The 21162-nt window shown below is 39.7% G+C and overlaps 1 protein-coding gene across 2 annotated transcripts in view; it reads right to left on the bottom strand.

The window, feature by feature from the left end:
• The window catches only part of ATG2B (autophagy related 2B), a 91599-nt gene that overhangs the window by 14103 nt on the left and 56334 nt on the right, over positions 1-21162 (bottom strand). For both annotated transcript variants that reach the window (XM_032287485.1, XM_032287486.1), the window contains exons 29-35: positions 14698-14839; positions 11788-11990; positions 10646-10872; positions 9058-9166; positions 7616-7810; positions 6584-6685; positions 91-169 (exon numbers count right to left, since the gene is read on the bottom strand). In XM_032287485.1, the coding sequence (XP_032143376.1) occupies positions 91-169; positions 6584-6685; positions 7616-7810; positions 9058-9166; positions 10646-10872; positions 11788-11990; positions 14698-14839 (1057 nt within the window). The remainder of the gene's footprint in view (positions 1-90; positions 170-6583; positions 6686-7615; positions 7811-9057; positions 9167-10645; positions 10873-11787; positions 11991-14697; positions 14840-21162) is intronic.

The following is a 21162-nucleotide window of genomic DNA, read 5'->3' as shown; positions in this document are numbered from 1 at the left end:
ATATTTTAGTACATTCTCAAAAAACCCCATAATAATCAATATCAATCCAAGTACTTGGTATAGCCTTTTCAAACTATACATATTTAATACCTTCTGGATCTGGAGTCATTAGAAGCTCTACTTCTGTAGAAAGACTTGTAAAGAAATCCTTCAGGAAGAACAAGGCATCCTAAAATTAAGAGATGTAATTTTAACTAAAAGGAAAAAAAGCTCACCTATTTCTAAAACTATGAGACAAAGTATCTTAAACTCATATATTTTACTCATTGTTCAAATATAGCTACAATTTATTGAATCCTTTCTCTATTCCAGTCATTACTCCTATTCTTCCCTCCACCACACACACACACACACGTGCACACAGACGCACAGAAACACACACATACTTACCTTTTAATTCTCATAATTCTATGAGGAAATTAATATATAGGTATGAAAACTGAGAGACAGAAGTTAAAGATTACAAAAGTACGAAGGATTTCTAAATTAAAGTACATTTGGCTGGGCACAGTGGCTCACCCTGTAATCCCAGCACTTTGGGAGCCAAAAGTGGGTGGATCACAGGGTCAGGAGTTTGAGACCAGCCTGGCCAACACAATGAAACCCCGTCTCTACTAAAAATACAAAAATTAGCAGGGCATGGTGGTGCCTGCCTGCAATCCCAGCTCCTTGGGAGGCTGAGGCAAGAGAACAGCTTGAGCCCAGGAGGCGGAGGTTGTAGTGAACTGACATTGCACCACTGCACTCCAGCCTGGGCGACACAGCGAGACTCCATCTCAAAAAAAAAAAAAGTATATTTCAGTTTTCTTAGAAATGGAGCACTCTCACTCTTTCTTGGCGCCGGCTCTCACTCTGCATTGTGGTGATATTACCAACAATCATATGCTGGATACTTTTAGTGTCTTCAAAGTTCCAAATGACGTACTTCTGCTTTTATCATACATTAGACTGCCTTAATACATTTCCTCATTGAACATGATATTCAAAATAATCAAAATAGTCCATTCAGTGTGGTCTCTCCTGAAATTTCATAATTACAAACAAAAACTGCATGGCTCTGTCTTCACATTGCACATACATGCCATCTTTGCCCATCACCAGCAGCTTCATTTTGCCTATCTCACTCAAACTGACAGATATATCTTCAGGAATATATTTATATATATGCCTGGGCCTAATCTTTCTTATTCTTTCCTTTCATTAAAAAAATCCTTAACTGGCCAGGCGCAGGGGCTCACGCCTATCATTCCAGCACTTTGGGAGGCCGAGGCAGGCAGATCACGAGTCAGGAGTTCAAGATCAGCCTGGCCAACATAGTGAAAGCCTGTCTCTACTAAAAATACAAAAAAATTAGCTGGGCTTGGTGGCAGGTGCCTGTAATCCCACCTACTCAGGAGGCTGGGGCAGGAGAACCGCTTGAACCTGGGAGATGGAGGTTGCCGTGAGGCAACATCATGCCATTGCACTCCAGTCCCGGGGCGACAGTGCAAGAATCTCTCTCAAAAAAAAAAAAAAATCCTAAACTAATATAAAACATTAATACTGTGCCAAAATGCAACATGAAGGGTCAAAATATTTGGTAGCACACCAAAACAGTTTGACAATTCTAAAAGCTCTGTCTACTGATCACAAATCTCAGAAGTACAAATGATGCAAATGAGAAGGATATTCTAGGTAACATGCACATGGGAGACTAAGCAACAGACTGCAGAGCAAGCCGGTGGTTTCAACAGTAGTGGAAATATACTGGTTCAGAAGCAGGGCAGTGGGTTCATGAATTGTTCATTACATTGTTATTTTTTACATATATAATATTCCCGTTATGTATTTTACATATTATTTCCATTATACACATTTAACATATATAATTCATATTATACCAAATATTACTTGTTTACAGTTTAACAGCATATAATATGCTATTCCTTGGCCACTAGATGGTGATATTTTCAATACCATAAATGGTGGACTCCATGATTACCTTCAAAAAAACCAGTAAATTTTCAGGTATCAATTTGCTCTTTAAGAAAAAAAAAAAGGAGGCTAAAGAGACAATGGTTTCTACTCATTTTTCACCACAAATGCACAAAATAACAGATAAAGAGACGCTAATCGCCAGCTTTTTAAAATGTTCTCAAAATTGTTTGATTTTGGTATTTATGCTAAACTCTTTACAAATCAGTAAGAGCAACAACCCCATTTTATTTTATTTTGTTTTTACAGATGAGGGTCTCGCTCTGGCACCCAGACTGGAGTACGGTGGTGTGATCATAGCTCACTGCAGCCTCCACCTCCTGGGTTCAAGCAATCCTCCCACCTCAGCCTTCTAAATAGCTGGGAATATAGGCATGCACCACCATGCCTGGCTAATTTTCTTATTTTTTATTTTTTGTAGAAACAAGATCTCACTATGTTGCCCAGGCTGATTTTAACCTTCTAGGCTCAAGCAATCCTCCTGCCTTGGCCTCCCAAAGTGCTGGGATTACAGGCATGAGTAACCACACCCGACCCAAACACAATTTTAAAATTAGCAAGACACAGATACTTCACAAACACAAAAGAAAATACACAAATGGCTAATAAGTACAGAAAAACATGGTCAACATCACCTGTTATGAGGAAAATCCAATTTAAAACCACAATGTACACAAAGTACACGAGCTAAAATTTAAAAGACGACAGTACCAAGTCCGGCAAGCAGCCGCAGCTCTCATGGCTATTAGTGGTGCAGGCACTGTGAAGAGCTGTTTGGCAGCTTCTTGAGAGAGCTCAACATATTTATTTATGACCCAGAAATTCTACTCTTATATATGTATTTATTCAACCAAGAGAAATCAAAATGTATGCCCATAAAAATACTTTGACATAAATTTCCTAACAGCTTTATTCCTAAGAGCCAAACCACAGAACGACCCCAAGGTGAAGCAGCAGGTAAAAAGATAAACTGTGGTATACCCACAGTGAAATCCTACTCAGCAACGAAAATGACTGTGGATACATGCCACACCACAGACAGATCTCACAGGCTTAACACTGAGTACAGGAAGCTAAATACAATTCCATTTATATGAAGTTGCAGAACAGGAGAAAACTAATCTATGGTGACCAAAAGATGGGTCGGTAGTCACTTTGGGATGGTGGAGATGGATTACAAAGGGACATGAGTGGAGTCTGCAGGGTAAGAAAAATGTCCTATATTTCAGCTGGGCAGTAACTGTTCAAGTGTGTAAATCTATGAAACCTCCACTGAACACTTAAAAGCTGTGCATTTTAGTATACATAAATAAGACCTCAATGTTAATCAGTTTTTTAAACTTTAAAAAATTGTTGATGCTAAACTTTGTAAAATAGGTCTTAAGATCCTATGATAAAGTATATTAATACTGCACTATGACTTCAGTGTTAAAAGAATTCCTTTTAATGTCATACTCAAGCAATGAAGCAATGATGATGAAAAACACAATTGTGCAAACTAGTGCTGCTCCATATTCATCCTATACAGCCTGGCCTGAGCACTTACTTATCTTACTTAGCAAAATGGTTTCCCAATCCCAATCCACAATCAGAATAAGGCTTTTGGTAACTTTACAAAAATCTTCGCCTGCCTAGCTCCACTGCACTCCTTAAAACCCAACTTGAATGTCATCACCTCCAGAAAGCCTTTCCTGAGCAACCCTCACCCTTCCCAACTCCCAGCCTAGGTTAGGAGCCGTCTATGGTCAGGCATACCATCCCATGCCCATCTGTATCACTTGTATTCACCACAGCACATTAAAACTATCTCTTTTATGTCAATCTTCCCCACTATAAAGAGATCCTTGAAGATAGAGATGTCTTATTCATCTTTGTATCCCCAGAATCCTAGTATAGAACCTGGGTCAAGGTAGGCATTCACCAAATGGTTTTGAATGAATTGATACACCTTTCTTGCAGAGTTCCAGGCAGTACAAAACTAAAATGGACACTAGGCTAGCAGGAAATCTGGCCCCCTTCCTATTTTGAATCTCACACTGCCTAGTTGTGTGACCTCCATCATCCACTTACCCACCAGATGGGACTCATTCCATCTGCGATGCTTATTGCCTGCCCCGTGGGAACACTGAGCTTTGGAAGCAGTTGCACTTAACTTCAATAGCAATGAAGTTTTTTGAAAACGTGAAAGAATAATGTGTTACTTTCAGACTTAATATGATTCAATTAAGACGAATAAGTGGGGATATGCTTAGTTAGAAATATATTACTCAAAGCATTATCATTCAACTGATCTGTTTTCACATGAAAAAAATGAACAAAAATATTTGGTTTTCCACTCAATGACCATTTACTATCCCAAAATATGGTATGGCAATCTTAAAAGAGGCAAACTAAAAAGAATTTCTGTGTAAGGTGATATACCTCATTAAGGCTTACATATTTGTAGCATGGCTTTGTTTTTCTAGCTTTTATGTCTTAATGAATTATTTCCCATTCTTCATTAGTATAGTCATAAGATTTATTTCCTTGATGGTTCTAAGATTAGTAACTTCCCACCTTAAAATCATAATGTTTTATAGTTCTAAATAAGAAATTATGTTCAATATTAAAGAAAAAAGTCTATTAAAGAAAATTAGGGTAGGCACAGTGGCTCATGCCTGTAATCCCAGCATGTTGGGAGGCCAAGGTGGGAAGATCACTTGAGCCCAGGAGTTCAAGACCAGTCTGGGCAACATAATAGGACCACATCTCTACAAAAAAATTTTTTAAAAAAAATTAGCTGGACATGGTGGTATGCGTCTATAATCCCAGCTATTCAGGAGTCTAAGATGAGAGAATAGTTTGAGCCTCAGAGGTCAAGGATACAGTGAGCCATGATCTGCACTCTAGCCTGGATGACAGAGTGAGACATTGTCAGGAAAAATAAAAAAAGAAAATTGGGCTTGCTAAGTTTGGTAAAGTCATGCCCGAAAGATGTATCTTACTCAAAGTCTTGTTCACACTGGTGATTTCCACAGATTAATTTTCCCATAAATACTCCATTATATTTCCACTAGGCCAATTATGGATAAATTAAGTTAAAGTATGGATATCAAAATATCTTATTCTCATATGATAAAACATAAACCTAAAGTACTGACTGGCAAGTCTAACCTAGCTCAGAGGCTGTAAGTATTAATGTAAAGCTATGCTAAGCTTCTGTACTTCACCGTACATTTTCTGAGACAGTGCCTATTTTTTGTTTATAAATACTATTCAAGCTCATTTTTGAAATATCAGTTACCTGATTTTAGTTATTCAAGTTTTATTTAAATAATGAACATTATTCAACCAGTACTATTTGAGCAAATTAATAATGTCCACGCCACAAATAAATACTCTACTTCCAAACCTGTGCTCATATCAACACAATTTCTGTCAAGAGGGTTTTGTGATTTCAAAGCAGATTAGTGAAAAACTCTACTTATGTTCTGCGGTTATCACATGCTTCAGTTAATAACAACAGCAGTTAACATTACTGATCCCTGACCTAGTGTGTCAGGCACCCAGCTTACGTTTTTCACACACTCATCTATTTCATCTTCATTTTAAAAGCATTACGATACACGTATAACTACTTCTCCCATTTTATCAATGAAGAAACCAAAGCTTGGCGATGTGAAGTAATTTACCCAAAGCCATATAACTAGTACGAGCTACAGAGCTAAGACTGTAACCCAGGTCTGACTCCAAACCCATGCGTCTCATCATTGTATTGCTACACCTCGACTAAACATCACATTTTCATACATCTTGGAAAAATTTCTGTAAGAGGCACCAGCTATGTTTTGAACAGCTCTCTCGGTCAAAGCAAAGCCCAGAAGAATTTGATGGGGTGCTTGCCAGAATATGGGAAACTAGATTTCACTGTGCCCAACCCCAGTTTTCTTTAAGGAAAGTCTAAATCTCTGTTGTTTTGGACCTCTTCAGCTACACCAATTTACTTATTTGTCATTTTGCCCAGTACAGAAAGAATTATCTTCCAGATCCACACTCTCTCATGGAAGCCTGTCTTCCCCTCCTAAACTCCATCTCTCTCTATTCCCTTCCACTCCATGTGGAAGCTGCTTTCCTCTCCTGGATTCCATCTTTCTGGATTCTCTCACTCAGTGTGAGAGTTAGCTGTTTCTTTCTCTCTACTTATCCTGTTTCTCTCTCTCTTTAAATAAATCACTTTCTACAAACAAACAAACAAAGAATTATCTTCCAGATGCTGTGATGAAGACAGAGCAGCATTTAATCCATCAGGGAATCCTCTAATACTCTCTGAAAATGTATGCATATCTGAACTGGGAGTAGAGTACATAAGGATTAGAGAATAAGAAGCAGGTATTAAGGTCTATATCACACCATGAGTAGGAGACTGGGGAATAACATCTAATAATGTTACTCACCCACAGTTCAGATTCCAAACGTCTAACAAATTTGCCCTGTTCTTAATCAGAAGTTTGCTGAAAGTATGTAACCACCATAAAAGTTCAATAATAATAATAAACATTACAATTTCCTTATTCTGAACATGCAGTCTATATCTAACTACAATGGCAGGAATCAGGCTCATGCCACAAACCTGGTCAATGTTGAGGCGGAGCGGCATCAGTGACACTCTCAAGCAGCACTCCTGTGGGGACCTGCCAGATTCTGGACGCACATGTAAGGCTTTTACTGTCAACTGCAAGGCAAGAAAAAGAACAGCATTTTTCTGCAATAATATGATGACCTTCTTCCCTTTAAAAATGAGAGAAAAAAGAAAAATTCCTATTCCTATACTATATGAGAAAAAGAGGAATTGTTTACCCTCTTTCCTTAAAAGCCTGAATCCAACTTTTTCAGTCACATGCCCCATCAATAATCTGATTAAAGGTTGGGCTCAGGGGCTTACGATGGTATTCCCAACACTTTGGGAAGCCAAGGTGGGAGGATTACTTGAGTCCAGGAGTTCCAGACCAACCTGGGCAACAAAGGGAAACCCTATCTCTACACAAAATAAAAAACTAGCCAGGTATGGTGGTGCACACCTGTACCCCAGTTACTCGGGAGGCTGAATGGGAGGACAGTTTGAGCCCAGGAGGTTGAGGCTGCCGTGAGCTAAAATCTGCACTCCAGCCTGGGTGACAGAGTGAGACATTGTCAGGGGGTAAAAAAAAAAAATCTGCTCAAAGATACAGGCTCTTTAGAGGAAAACTTGCAAATGGATAATGTTGTACTTAGTAACGGGAGCCTACCAAAACCCTGAAGCTAACCATAGGCCCATATTCCAAAATCAAATTCTACGAAGGACCTCCAAAGTCCTGAACGAATCATTTCCCCTTTACTAAAATATAAAGAATGTTAGAAAGCTGGAACACCTTCAGCAATACTAAATATTTTGTATAGATCACTATAAACTTCTAGTTTCCTCAGATATCAATTTATTATAGTTAATGGACCCTAAATAATTTTTTAAAAATAAAACTTAGCAATCATTCAAAAGGGATTTTTCACATTAAAATGAAAAAAGCTATCCAGTAATTTTCCCTACTCGAAGTCTTCTGCAGTTAGAGATAATAAAAATATGTTTCCAAAACTAACGTAACACAAGAACAACAAGGTTAATTCTTACCATATTGGAGTGAGCTTTTCGAGGCATTTCTTTACTGCAATACAGGTATAAAAATTTATTCATTTGTGATGTTGCCAAACGATCTCGAATCTCAAGATCCTGAACAATGAACACCTGCCGGGAGACTGGGTGTTCTGAGAGGCTGGAATCACATTCAGGTTTACATGGGGGGTAGACTTCATGCTGAAACTTCACCTTAACAGATAAGGAGAAAGAATGTGGAACAATTCTTTATATTTTATTACATTGTATTTTCTCTTTAAAATGCAAAATATTGGTCGTCATTTCCTTTGAATTCTACCTCAGCTTACAATTCCACTTTCAAAAAACTAAACAACATGACATTCCTTCACTTGCTCACTCATTTATTAATCTACAGTGCTCCCTGCTTATCCAAGGGTTTGCTCTCCACAGTTTCAGTTACCCATGGTCAACTGAGGTCCAAAAACTTTACAGTATTTTGAGAGCAAAAGAGAGATCATATTCATATAACTTTTATTAGAGTATGCCATTATAATTGCTCTATTTTATTATTCATTATTGTTGTCAATCTCTTACTGTGCCTAACTTAGAAATTAAACTTTATCATAGATGTGTATGTATAGGAAAAACATAGCATACATAAAGTTCAGTACGATCTGCAGTTTCGGGCATCCACCGAGGGTGTTACCATGTATGCCTGTGGATAAGGGGGACTACTGCATGTGGACCCTACCATACACAGAGAAGCTTGACTAGTATTTCTTATTTGACCTTGGTAAAATCCTTTATCCTTTCCAAGGAAAATTCTCAATAGGAATAAGGCATAAAATTATTATCTCGCATACCTATAAAATTGCTTTAAAATGAATCAACGGAGACAGGGTTCAAGCTCCAAAAGGAAGCAGAGACAATTAAACACATGGAATTCTCATCACTACAATACTGTTATGCTAACTATCTTAAAATATGGCACTTAAGTACAATCTCAGACAAGCTGGTAGAATTAAATGCGTGTGATGCCATCAGTGGTCTGGCCCTGTTGGTCTCTAGTCCTTCATAAAGGACCTACCAGATGCACTGTCCAATCAGGCATTCCCAGACAGATGCTCTAGGGCAGTGTCTCCTCAGTCTGGCCCTGCCTCAGACTTCCTGAATCAGGACTCTGGCAGGGACCCCAGGAACCTGTGTTTTAATAAGCCCTCCAAGGAATTCTGAGCTTGCTCAACTCTGAGAACCACTGCTCTAGGGGTAGCCCAAGTAAACAAAAATAAAAGAAAAACACCTCAGTCTTCTTAGAACACTTGAGAATGAAAAAGAAGTAAGAGTTTTATACAAGATCCTTACACTTTTCCAATCCAAAGGGTTGGGACTTAAGGCTCAAGACTACGTGGTGGGGGATAACAAAAGAACCCCCGCAATGTCCTACTTAAGTGGATTTTTCCTTTCAAATGCCATCTTACCTTGCTTAACTGTATTTCCATTAAAAAGTCATGGTTCCTTCCTTTTCCTCCACATGCCATACCACGTCCATGTCTTGTGGGCGTGTGAGAAGGAGAACTGTGGGGACTACTAAAAATGAGCAACACAAAAAAACCCTTTTGTTAAAGGAATAGTCAAAGAAAGTCAATGAATGACATTAAGGAAAATGATAAGATGAAAGACAAAGTAAGAAAGAGTACAGAGCTTTCAGAACACTGCCACAAATTACTAGAAACCAAACCATATCTTCTTTACTCTGGAGACATTGAAAACATGCATTTTATTACTGCTATTACAGTAACAATCTGCTTGCTAAATACTCAAAACTACAGAAAAAGCTAAGTATGATGCTGGGATCCATATTACAGGATACACTTAGAAATGAGCCTCCTTATAAGCTTCTTGTTACTTTGTAAACCCTTTACAGTCAGAGCACAAGTCCTAGGAATCCCAACTAATACACAAAAGAATTACAGTAAAGTTGGACGTGTTTTAAAATCACTTTTAAGGAGAAAAAGTTGCTGAACTATTGTGCCAAATGTTACTGCTCCATGCAGCCTCTATGCCACGTCCCACCTCAATAAAGAAGTCTGTCCCCCTACATGGATTCCGTCCAGCTGATTCTCTCCCAGGCACCAGCATACTGCACTTGTCTCACAAGTGCTCAATGACCACTGACTCGCTGCTCCATGCCCTGCTGGATGCTGAGGGACAAGGCATGCCCGGGCCTCCTGACACACTTCCTGCAATTCACTGCCCTCTGTCACTCACAGGACTTACTCATTTTTGTGAAATAGGTACACAGTAGTGAACAGGGAAAGGAAAGGAAAATTAATAAAATAAGAAGAACTGTAATAACTTTAGCAAAGAACTGTCTGTCAAAAACCACATCCCCAGCCCCAGAGCCCAAGTTAAGGAGGAATATTAACTGTCTCTCCTGTAAACCATTAACCTTATCTATCCTCCACATTCCTTGTGAGTTCTGTAAGTCTTTGTTTTGTTTCAGAGCAGCAGCAAAGCCACACAGCACAGATAAACACCAGTTACTAAACATGTTCCTCAAAATGTAGGACATGTCGTAAAACATGTCAAGGTTAATTAACGACTCTTGTGCCTGCTTCTGTAAACCTGCCTCCCGCTTCATGTTTTCACGCCCTTATGAGCATAAAAGAAGCCTGCCTCCTTTGTCTGGCCGCTCAGCCATTTTGAACATAAGTATGAACTGGGCCAGTGTGTACCTAAAATAAAATCCTTCTGCAACCTCATAGGTCTCTCCAGTCTCTAAATTCTGCAACAGTAGATACCTGAAAATTTCTGCTAAATGAAAATGATAAAAGTCAACATTTTAGTAAAAATACAAACAATACAAATAAGTTCACAACTGGAAAACTGTAAGAGTGACATTTAAATTACACAGTTTTTAATGCAACTCTATTAATAATACTTAAAATGATAAATTATATTTATTTTTCTTTTTTTTCACTAAAGGGGAAATGGAAAAGTATACTTATTTTTCTATAGAAAGAAAATATTGGCCTGACAAATAAACTTACATAGAAATTAACTTACATATAACTTTTAGCCGGAGAAGTGGGTGGGACTGTTCCAAAATCCTTTCCTCCATAGAGATGCCAGACAAGAGAGACCTCCTTCACCACATACCGAATCACAGGAATGGGAAAGTGTAACGGGGCTTTGCTCGTATCAGTCTTCTTAACAGGCAGACTGAAATAATTGTCTCTTATCACAATTGCATCATCAACCATGATTTTTATAACTGGTTCTTCTTCCTTCTCCTAAAATAAACAAACAGGTAACACTCTCTTTTCTTATTAGAAACAACTGATTATGCTGCACATCTCAAGGGGCATTCTTGCTTCTACATTCTTTTTAATAATTTCAATATATAAAATAAGGTAATGGCTGCTGGCATTAGTCATCACAAAGATACTCTGCTTTATTAACCATAAAATAAACTCTCTTTGTTTCATGTAAATCACTTCATAAGGATTTTTTATAGTTTACAATTTGGCTTTCACTACTTGTTTGATAAAGCAAAAATTTAGTGTGTGGGTTTTGTTTGTTTAAAGTCAATACTACAAAACTTAACAAATTTCAACATATGAATGATATTACCATGCTTTTAATAACAGGTTTATCCTGAGTTTGTTTGGATTTTTAAAAATTTAACCAGAAGGTTCTCAGAACTTACAGAACTTAGTAAACAAATACACCTACTGGACAGTTAATACTGGAAAGTTTCCAAACACACACACACACACACACACACACACACACACACACACACACTTATATCTATACATACACATAAACATGCCCCAACCATCAGCCTTCACACAAACCACATCTTATCTCTTCCAGTTCTTGGACTAGCAATGCTGTGAAGCAGATCCTTCTGCCGTTTAATTTCATGATGCTTGAAGAGTCATGTTACTACATAATACATCTGGAGTTCAACAATCTATGTTGGAAATTTTGCAAATAGAATTATCCTCTGAGTCTCTATGAGATGTATCACAGAAATAGTAAAGTACAGCAACCATTTATAAACTGTCAATAGTATATTACCAACCAAAGTAATTCTGAACTATAAAGAATTGACAAAATCAACAGTATTTTCTCCAGGCACCCTTTGGTCAATTCCATATATAACATCATTCAAGCCTTCAATAATGTTATAAATTTATTACCTGCATGGCTGCTTTTGGTGCAAAAAGAATGCAAAAGTCATCGTTCTCAGTGGGCACACCTGTCATTGCATCACTGATGAAATGGTGAGAGAATGAGGCATAGGTGGGGCCGGGCTCCTGGGATACATTCCCACTCTCATCAGGAAACAGGAAGAGGTCTGAACAACATGGCTCTGGAATTTGACATTTTTCATCCAAAACACCTAGATAAAAAGATTACAACCTTTTGGTACACTTTGAAATATTAACAACAATAACAAGTTTTTTAACCATGTGTCAATGTGTGAGACATACGTTATGTGCTTTTACCTATAATATTTCTTTTTTTTTTTTTTTTGAGATGGAGTCTCTGTCACCAGCTCTGTCACCCGAGCTGGAGTGTGGTGGCACAATCTTGGCTCATTGCAACCTCCGCCTGCTGGGTTCTTACAATTCTCCTGCCTCCTGAGTAGCTGGGACTACAGGTGCACACCGCCACACTTGGCTAATTCTTGTATTTTAGTAGAGATGGGGTTTCACTGTGTTGCCCAGGCTGGTCTCAAACTCCTGAGCTCAGGCAATCCGCCTGCCTCAGCCTCTCAAAGTGCTGGGATTACAGGCATGTGCCACTGTGCTGGTCATAATATCTCATTTCTTAAAATAAGTCTAAAATCTGAGGCTTAAAGAGATCTTAAATAACCAAAACACCTCAGCAAGAGTCAGAAATACATCAAAAACCACTAATAGGCCAGGCACGGTGGTTCACACCTATAATCCCAGCACTTGAGGAGGCCAAGGTGGGTGGTTCACCTGAGGTCAGGAGTTAGAGACCAGTCTGACCAACATGACGAAACCCTGTCTCTAATAAAAATACAAAACTTAGCCGGGCATGGTGGCACACACCTGTAGTCCCAGCTACCTGGGAGGCTGAAGTGGGAGAATCGATCGCTTGAACCGGGGAGGTAGAGGTTGCAGTGAGCTGAGATCAAACCACTGCACTCCAACCCAGGTGACAGAACAAGACCCTGTTTAAAAAAAAAAAAACCTCATAAAACGACTAATGATAAACTTGAAGTTCTCTAAGAAAATGGCAAATGGCAATGTCATTAAGACAGTTTCCTCTCAGTGAGTTGGGATTGGGGAAACTCAAGCCTTCAGCAGCTGCTGGTTAGTGTTGAGTGGAGTTTGGTTTTAGCCAGAATTTCACCTTTGACATTCTGTCCTATGGGTGGCGCTCTGGAAGAAGCTTCTTGGACAACATTACAATGGGAGGGAAAAATGATTACATTTAGCAGAGCCTTGCCTAGAACTACAGGAAGTCTCTGCTTGAGGGGAGGAGAGAACAGCTGTTGAGCAAGCTTTGGGTGGCAAAGGAGGCAACAATTCAAGCATGAAAAGAAGACCACTTCCTAAGGCCTGGGATACCCAAATTGGACACCTAACCTTAGGCAGCAATCACTAAAGATTACACGTGCACCAAAGTCTGTACGTCAACATATATTTTAATATGTTTATATTAAATATTAAGAGTCACTAATTCTTTCTGCATTCATACATTAAAACCAAACACTGTGATGGGGCTGAGAACACTAAGCTGAAGAAAGGGACATTTTGACTTTAAGCGACTCGTAGATTAGATTTTAAATACTTCCACAGCAGTACCTCAGAATTACTCATCCTTACAGGTACCCAGGGCCTAGTACAGAATCTTGTATATTGAAGCCATCCAGTAAATAATTACTAAATATTCTTTCCCATATAATTATAATAGCTTCTAATTTTTTTTTTTTTTTTTTTTTTTGGAGACAGAATCTTGCTCTATTACCCAGGCTGGAGTCCAGTGGCATGATCTTGGCTCACTGCAACCTCTGTCTCCTGGCTTAGGTGATCCTCCCACCTCAGCCTTCTAAGTATCTAAGACTACAGGCACATGCTACCACATCCAGCTAATTTTTGTTTGTTTGGAGAGATGGGGTTTTACCATGTTGCCCAGGCTGGTCTCAAACTCCTGAGCTCAAGCGATCTGCCCGTCTCAGCCTCCCAAAGTGCTAGGATTATAGACATGAGCCCCTGCACCCAGCCTAGCTGCTAATATTTATTACAAATATTGCAGTACGCAGAACACAAGAAGTCCCAGTTTGCTTCCTTAGTTCTAATTTATCCTAAATTAGTATGAAAGCAACATTTAACACTAGACTTTTACAACACTATGAAATAATTTTTTTAATTAAGATTTCCCAACATAAAGATATAGCTATGGCCATTCAGCTAGAAAAAATACTTTTGAAATAGAGGCTTCAAACTGTTTACATGCTTCCATTTGGCTTTCAAGGATCTCTAATCATCTGAGTCCTCCTCTGCTTATCCAACTTTATTGTCTAATTATTTTCAATAAGAAGGGAACTTTTGTTTCATGGCTAAATAACTGAGGCTCATGCATGCCTCTTTCTTTGCTCTGTTGACGTTAATGACCTTGCCAAGATTACCTTCTCCTCCCTCTTTAAGATAAACCTAAATACTATCTACTTTTAAAAAGCCAGGTCATCTTAGTTTCATTAAAGTCTAATAAAATTATTCCAATCCTTTCCAAACAGTATCCTTTCCAGAGGATATACCACCTTTGAGGTGTTTTCTTGTATCATTTCCCAATCGGTCTAAGAAATGGCACCAGTCTTGTGCCCATTTGTTTTACTAGGCTACAAGCTACCAGAAACATAAGCTCTGTCTTCTACTCACTCTGTATCCCCCACACCATACTGACCAGAGTTACCTATTTACTAGACACTGAGTAGACACAAGCTGAATGATTAACAGATATCCATGAAAACTGATACATATCCTTAATAAGTGAGTTATTAAAGTTATGAGAATATAAATAATGTAAGCCTCAACTATAACATCAGTGCTCCCAGAGAAGAGTCCTAAGCTTACCATTAGCCTGTGGGTTTGCTGACGAGGTGGCTTGTTGGATGTCAATCTCCTCCATAGCATCACTCATCAGATCTCGTAACATTTGTTGATCTGCTTCAGGAAGTACTGGACCACCTAAGGATGATCGACCACTGGAATCTACCTATAGCCAAAAAACCTAATTAAAAATAACTGAAAATGCTCTTAAGAAGCAAACTACTTACATTTATTTAATCCCAGAAATACATTACATTGTACAAAAACTGGAGAAATAGAAACCTACTCATTTTTCTATGCCCAGCGGCTGGTATATTTTAAGTTTTTAGTATTATCACCCTAACAAATACTGGCAAAAAGAAATAAATCTGTCATCACCTCAAAGCCAGACAGTGAACTGGGATCTTGAAGAGGCAATGCATTTGAAATTGAAAATAAGGAAGTTGAACAAACTGCAATAAAGCTGGGAAAGAGGGGATTACTAAGTAAGTTTGACCTCCTCAACTCTGATGGCTGCAATGACTTTCACCCCTTTGAGATAAAGCCCCTGTAGGTCGAAGCCTCATTTCTTGGACACTCAACATTAGGGGACATACACAGGAGGAGAAATCTACTAAACGGTGATTCAGAGTTCAATTCCAGCACCGATACTTAACCATTTTGGTAAGTGAGCTGTAGATTCATTAAACGCAGATCATGCTTTTTATATGTGAGCATAAAGTGGCAAGTTTCAATGGCAAGGGATAATTTAAAATAAGAATATTTTTTAAAAGGGAATAAACAGTAGAGGGGGGTGTCATAAATCACCTTATTATCATGAGAATATAGCAGGAACAAGGAGTCACAAATATAAATGTAACACAAGTGAACAACAGATAACAAACACAATGCCAGTCAGGCCCTTACTAGAACCTAAGGGGACTGAGAATTCTGTTCATAAGAGAGACCACAAAAAATAACACTGAAAAAGAAAAAACACAAAACAAACTGGACATTCTTCAGTTTGGACATAAGAGAATTCAGAAAGGTGACACTTGGGGCAAAAAAGTGCATTGAACTGGACACCAAAATATCTGGGTTTATTGTTGTTTCTGCTACTCATGAGGGCAATCATCTAAATTCTCTGGGTCTTATTAATCTGCAAAATAGAAATACTAATCTTTAACCTCTCTATCTCACCAGGTCATCACGAAAGGAAAAGGAAGTCATATGGGAAAGTACATTGAAAACTGGATTGTCGGGGAGGATCCTAGATGGCCGTTTAGGAACAGCTCAGGATTGCAGCTCCCAGTGAAAGCGCAGAGGGTCAGTGGACGCCGCATTTTTATTGTCCACAGACTAGGAAATTCCCAGGCGGAGGAGCTCCACAGGTCACCAGCGCGGCTGTTTCGGCCAGCGAGGCTGTGCCGGCCGGTGCCGCTGCTTTGCCCCGGGCGGCTGCTTTGTCGGCACCCAGGAGCAGCGGTTCTCCGTACAAAATACACCGGTCCGGGTGCCCTTTCGGCTGGCGATTGGAGCCACGGAAAGTCGCCCATTTGTCTGTTTAAAAAGGGGACTGAACAGGGAACCAGGACAGTAGATTCTAGGGCAAAAAAAAAAAGAAAAAAAAAAAGCGCCACAAACCTCAGTGCCGCTGTTTAAGCCAGTGCAGTGAGTGGCCGGAGGGGAAAACAAACAGACCCCGGCGCCTCTTCAACAGGCGACTGGAACACAAACTTAAAAAAGGCTCTGAGGCAGGGAGCCAGGCGATCAGGCTCGGCTGGTCCCACCCCCACAAAAGAACAGCAACCAGAAACTCTGGATTGAGAGTTTCACAGCAAGTGCAGCTGAACCCGGTACCATCCAGCTCTGTGGGGTAGGGGCCTCCGCCATTACTGAGGCAGCCCGCCACTACGGAGGAAGTCAACCAATGCTGAGGCAGCCTGCCATTGCCAAGGCAGCCTGCCGTTGCCAAGGCAATCCGCCACTGCAGAGAGACTCCGCCTCAATAGAGGCGGGCCACCATCACCAAAGCAGTTCTAACTACACCCATATAAACAGGACTGCAGGTAAGTTCACTCAGCAGCTGGGCAGAGCCCACAGCAGCTCAGCAAAGCCTCTACAGGCAGACAGTGACTAGGCTACCTCCTTGCTGGGCAGGGCAGCTCTGAAGGGAAAAAAAAAAAAAAAAAAGAGAAGCCAACAGCATAACCGAAACTCATAAAGCCCTAAATACCTGGGACAGAGCACCTGGGAACAAAAAGCAGTTTATGAATTCTGCTGCAGCAGACCTAAACGTACCTGCCCAGCTCTGAATGAACAACAGAGCTCACAGCTCACCATTTGAGCTCCTATAAAGAAGACACTGTCTCCTCAAGCAGCTCCCTGACCCCTATATATCCAAAGAGCCACGTCATAAAGGAGAGATCAGACTGACACTAGGCGGGTATCCTTCTGGGACAAAGATAGCAGAAGACGAAAACTGGTAACAACCCTTACTTTTCATCAGCTACTGCAGATGAACCCCAGGCAAGCAGGGCCTGGAGTGAACCTCAGCAGACCTACAGCAGAGGGGCCAGACTGTCAGAAGGAAAACCAAGAAACAGAAATAACCTCATCATCAACAAACAGAACGTCAATCTGAAAGATTTGAGACCCAATCTGAAAGCCAGCAACTACAAATTTGACAGGTGGATAAATCCTTAAAGATGGGAAGAAACCAGTGCAAAAAGGATGAAAACACCCCAAACCAGAACACCTCTCCTCCTAGAAGGGATCACAACTCCTCACCAGCAAGGGAACAAGGTTGGAGGGAGAACGAGTGTGATGAAATGACAGAATCAGACTTCAGAAGGTGGGTAGTAAGAAACTTCTGTGAACTTAAAGAACATGTTCTAACCAAATGCAAAGAAACTAAGAAACTTGAAAAAAGATTTGACGAAATGCTAACGAGAATGGACAAAATAGAAAGGAATATAAGTGAATTGAATGGAGCTGAAAAACGCAACACGAGAACTTTGCGAAGCATGCACGAGTATCAACAGCCGAATTGACCAAGCAGAAGAAAGGATATCAGAGGTCGAAGATCAACTCCATGAAATAAAATGGGAAGGCAAGACTGGAGAAAAAAGGGTAAAAAGGAATGAACAAAATCTCCAAGAAATGTGGGACTATGTGAAAAGACCTAATCTACGTTTGATAGGCGTACCTGAATGCGACGAAGAGAATGAATCCAAGCTGGAAAATACTCTTCAGGATATTATCCAGGAAAACTTCCCCAACCTAGCAAGGCAGGCAAACATTCAAGTCCAGGAAATACAGAGAACACCACAAAGATATTTGTCAAGAAGAGCAACCCCAAGGCACATAATCGTCAGATTCACCAGGGTTGAAATGAAGGAGAAAATACTAAGGGCAGCCAGAGACAAAGGTCGGGTTACCCACAAAGGGAAGCCCATCAGACTCACAGCAGATCTCTCAGCAGAAACCCTACAAGCCAGAAGAGAGTGGTGGCCAATATTCAACATCCTTAAAGAAAAGAACTTTCAACCCAGAATCTCCTATCCAGCCAAACTAAGCTTCATAAGTGAAGGAAAAATAAAATCCTTTGGGAACATGCAAGTGCTCAGAGATTTCGTCACCACCAGGCCAGCTCTACGAGAGCCCCTGAAAGAGGCTCTACACATATAAAGGAACAACAAGTACCAGCTCAACTAAAGGGCAAAACACCCAGCTAGCACCAAAATGGCAGTATCAAATTCGCACATAACAATATTAACCCTAAATGTAAATGGACTAAATGCCCCAATCAAAAGACACAGACTGGCAAACTGGATAAAAAGCCAAAACCCATCGGTGTGCTGTATCCAGGAAACCCATCTCACATGCAAGGATACACAAAGGCTCAAAATAAAGGGATGGAGGAAGATTTACCAAGCAAATGGAGAGCAAAAAAAAGCAGGAGTTGCAATTCTCATCTCTGATAAAATAGACTTTAAAGCAACAAATATCAAAAGAGACAAAGAATGACATTATATAATGGTAAAAGGATCAATGCAACAAGAAGAGCTAACGATCCTAAATATATACGCACCCAATACAGGAGCACCCAGATACATAAGGCAAGTTCTTAATGACTTACAAAGAGACTTAGACTCCCACACAATAATAGTGGGAGACTTTAACACTCCACTGTCAATATTAGACAGATCAACCAGACAGAAAATTAACAAGGATATCCAGGACTTGAACTCAGACCTGGACCAAGCAAACCTAATAGACATTTACAGAACTCTCCACCCCAAATCCACAGAATATACATTCTTCTCAGCACCACATCACACCTACTCTAAAATTGACCACATAATTGGGAGCAAATCACTCCTCGGCAAATGCAAAAGAACGGAAATCATAACAAACAGTCTCTCAGACGACAGTGCAATCAAGTTAGAACTCAGAATTCAAAAACTAACCCAGAACCGCACAGCTTCATGGAAACTGAACAACTTGCTCTTGAATGTTGACTGGATAAACAATGAAATGAAGACAGAAATAAAGATGTTCTTCGAAACCAACGAGAATGAAGACACAACATACCAGAATCTCTGGGACACAATTAAAGCAGTCTCTAGAGGAAAACATACAGCAATAAGTGCCCACATGAGAAGAAAGGAAAGATAAAAAATTGACACCCTATCATCAAAACTGAAAGAGCTAGCGGAGCAAGATCAAAAAACCTCAAAGTCTAGCAGAAGACAAGAAAAGCTAAGATCAGAGCAGAACTGAAGGAGATAGGGACACAAAAAACCCTTCAAAAAATCAATAAATCCAGGAGCTGGATTTTTGAAAAGATCAACAAAATAGACAGACCACTAGCCAGATTAATAAAAAAGAAAAGAGAGAATAACCAAATTGATGCAATAAAAAACGATAAAGGGGATATCACCACAGATTCCACAGAAATTCAAACCATCATCAGAGATTATTACAAACAACTCTATGCACGTAAACTAATAAACCTGGAAGAAATGGATAAATTCCTGGACACTTGCCTCCTCCCAAGCCTAAACCAGGAAGAAGCCGAAACCCTGAACAGACCCATAACAAGGTCTGAAGTTGAGGCAGCAATTAAGAGCTTACCACCCAAAAAAAGCCCAGGTCCAGATGGGTTCACAGCCGAATTCTACCAGACATACAAAGAGGAGCTGGTACCATTCCTTCTGAAACTATTCCAAACAATACAAAAAGAGGGAATATCCTTCCCAAATCATTTTATGAGACCAACATCATCCTGATTCCAAAACCCGGCAGAGACTCAACAAGAAAAGAAAACTTCAGGCCAATATCCATGATGAACATAGATGCAGAAATCTTCAATAAAATACTGACAAGCTGATTGCAACAGCACATCAAAAAGCTTATCCACCATGATCAAGTAGGCTTCATCCCGGGGATGCAAGGCTGGTTCAACATACGCAAGTCTATAAACGTAATTCAACACATAAACAGAACCAAAGACAAAAACCACATGATTATCTCAATTGATGCAGAGAAGGCCTTTGACAAAATTCAACAGCCCTTTATGCTAAAAACACTCAATAAGCTAGGTATTGATGGAACGTATCTCAAAATAATAAAAGCTATTTATGACAAACCAACAGCCAATATCATACTGAATGGGCAAAAACTGGAAGCATTCCCCTTGAAATGTGGCACCAGACAAGGATGCCTTCTCTCACCACTGCTATTCAATATAGTATTAGAAGTTCTAGCCAGAGCAATCAGGCAAGAAAAAGAAATAAAAGGCATTCAAATAGGAAAGGAGGAAGTCAAATTGTCTCTATTTGCAGACAACATGATTGTATATCTAGAAGACCCCATCGTCTCAGCCCCAAATCTCTTGAAACTGATAAGCAAGTTCAGCAAAGTCTCAGGATACAAAATCAATGGCAAAAATCACATGCATTCCTATACACCAATAACAGAATTAAAGAGAGCCAAATCAAGAACAAACTTCCATTCACAATTGCCACAAAGAGAATAAAATACCTAGGAATACAACTAACAAGAAACGTAAAGGACCTCTTCAAGGAGAACTACAAGCCACTGCTCAACGAAATAAGAGAGGACACAAACAGAAGGAGAAACATTCCATGTTCATGGTAAGGAAGAATCAATATCGTGAAAATGGCCATATTGCCCTAAGTAATTTACAGATTCAATGCTATCCCCATCAAGCTACCAATGACCTTCTTCACAGAACTGGAAAAAATCACTTTAAACTTCATATAGAACCAAAAGAGAGCCCACATAGCCAAGTCAATTCTAAGCAATAAGAACAAAGCGGGAGGCATCACACTACCGGACTTCAAACTATACTACAAGGCTACAGTAATCAAAACAGCATGGTACTGGTACCAAAACAGAGATATAGACCAATGGAACAGAACAGAGGTCTCGGAGGCAACACAACATATCTACAACCATCTGATTTTTGACAAACCAGACAAA

This window comes from Sapajus apella, unplaced genomic scaffold, assembly GCF_009761245.1.
Source record: "Sapajus apella isolate SASKATOON/1434 unplaced genomic scaffold, GSC_monkey_1.0 scaffold20, whole genome shotgun sequence".
Lineage (NCBI taxonomy): Eukaryota > Metazoa > Chordata > Mammalia > Primates > Cebidae > Sapajus > Sapajus apella.
This window is presented reverse-complemented; position numbering and strand designations above follow the sequence as displayed.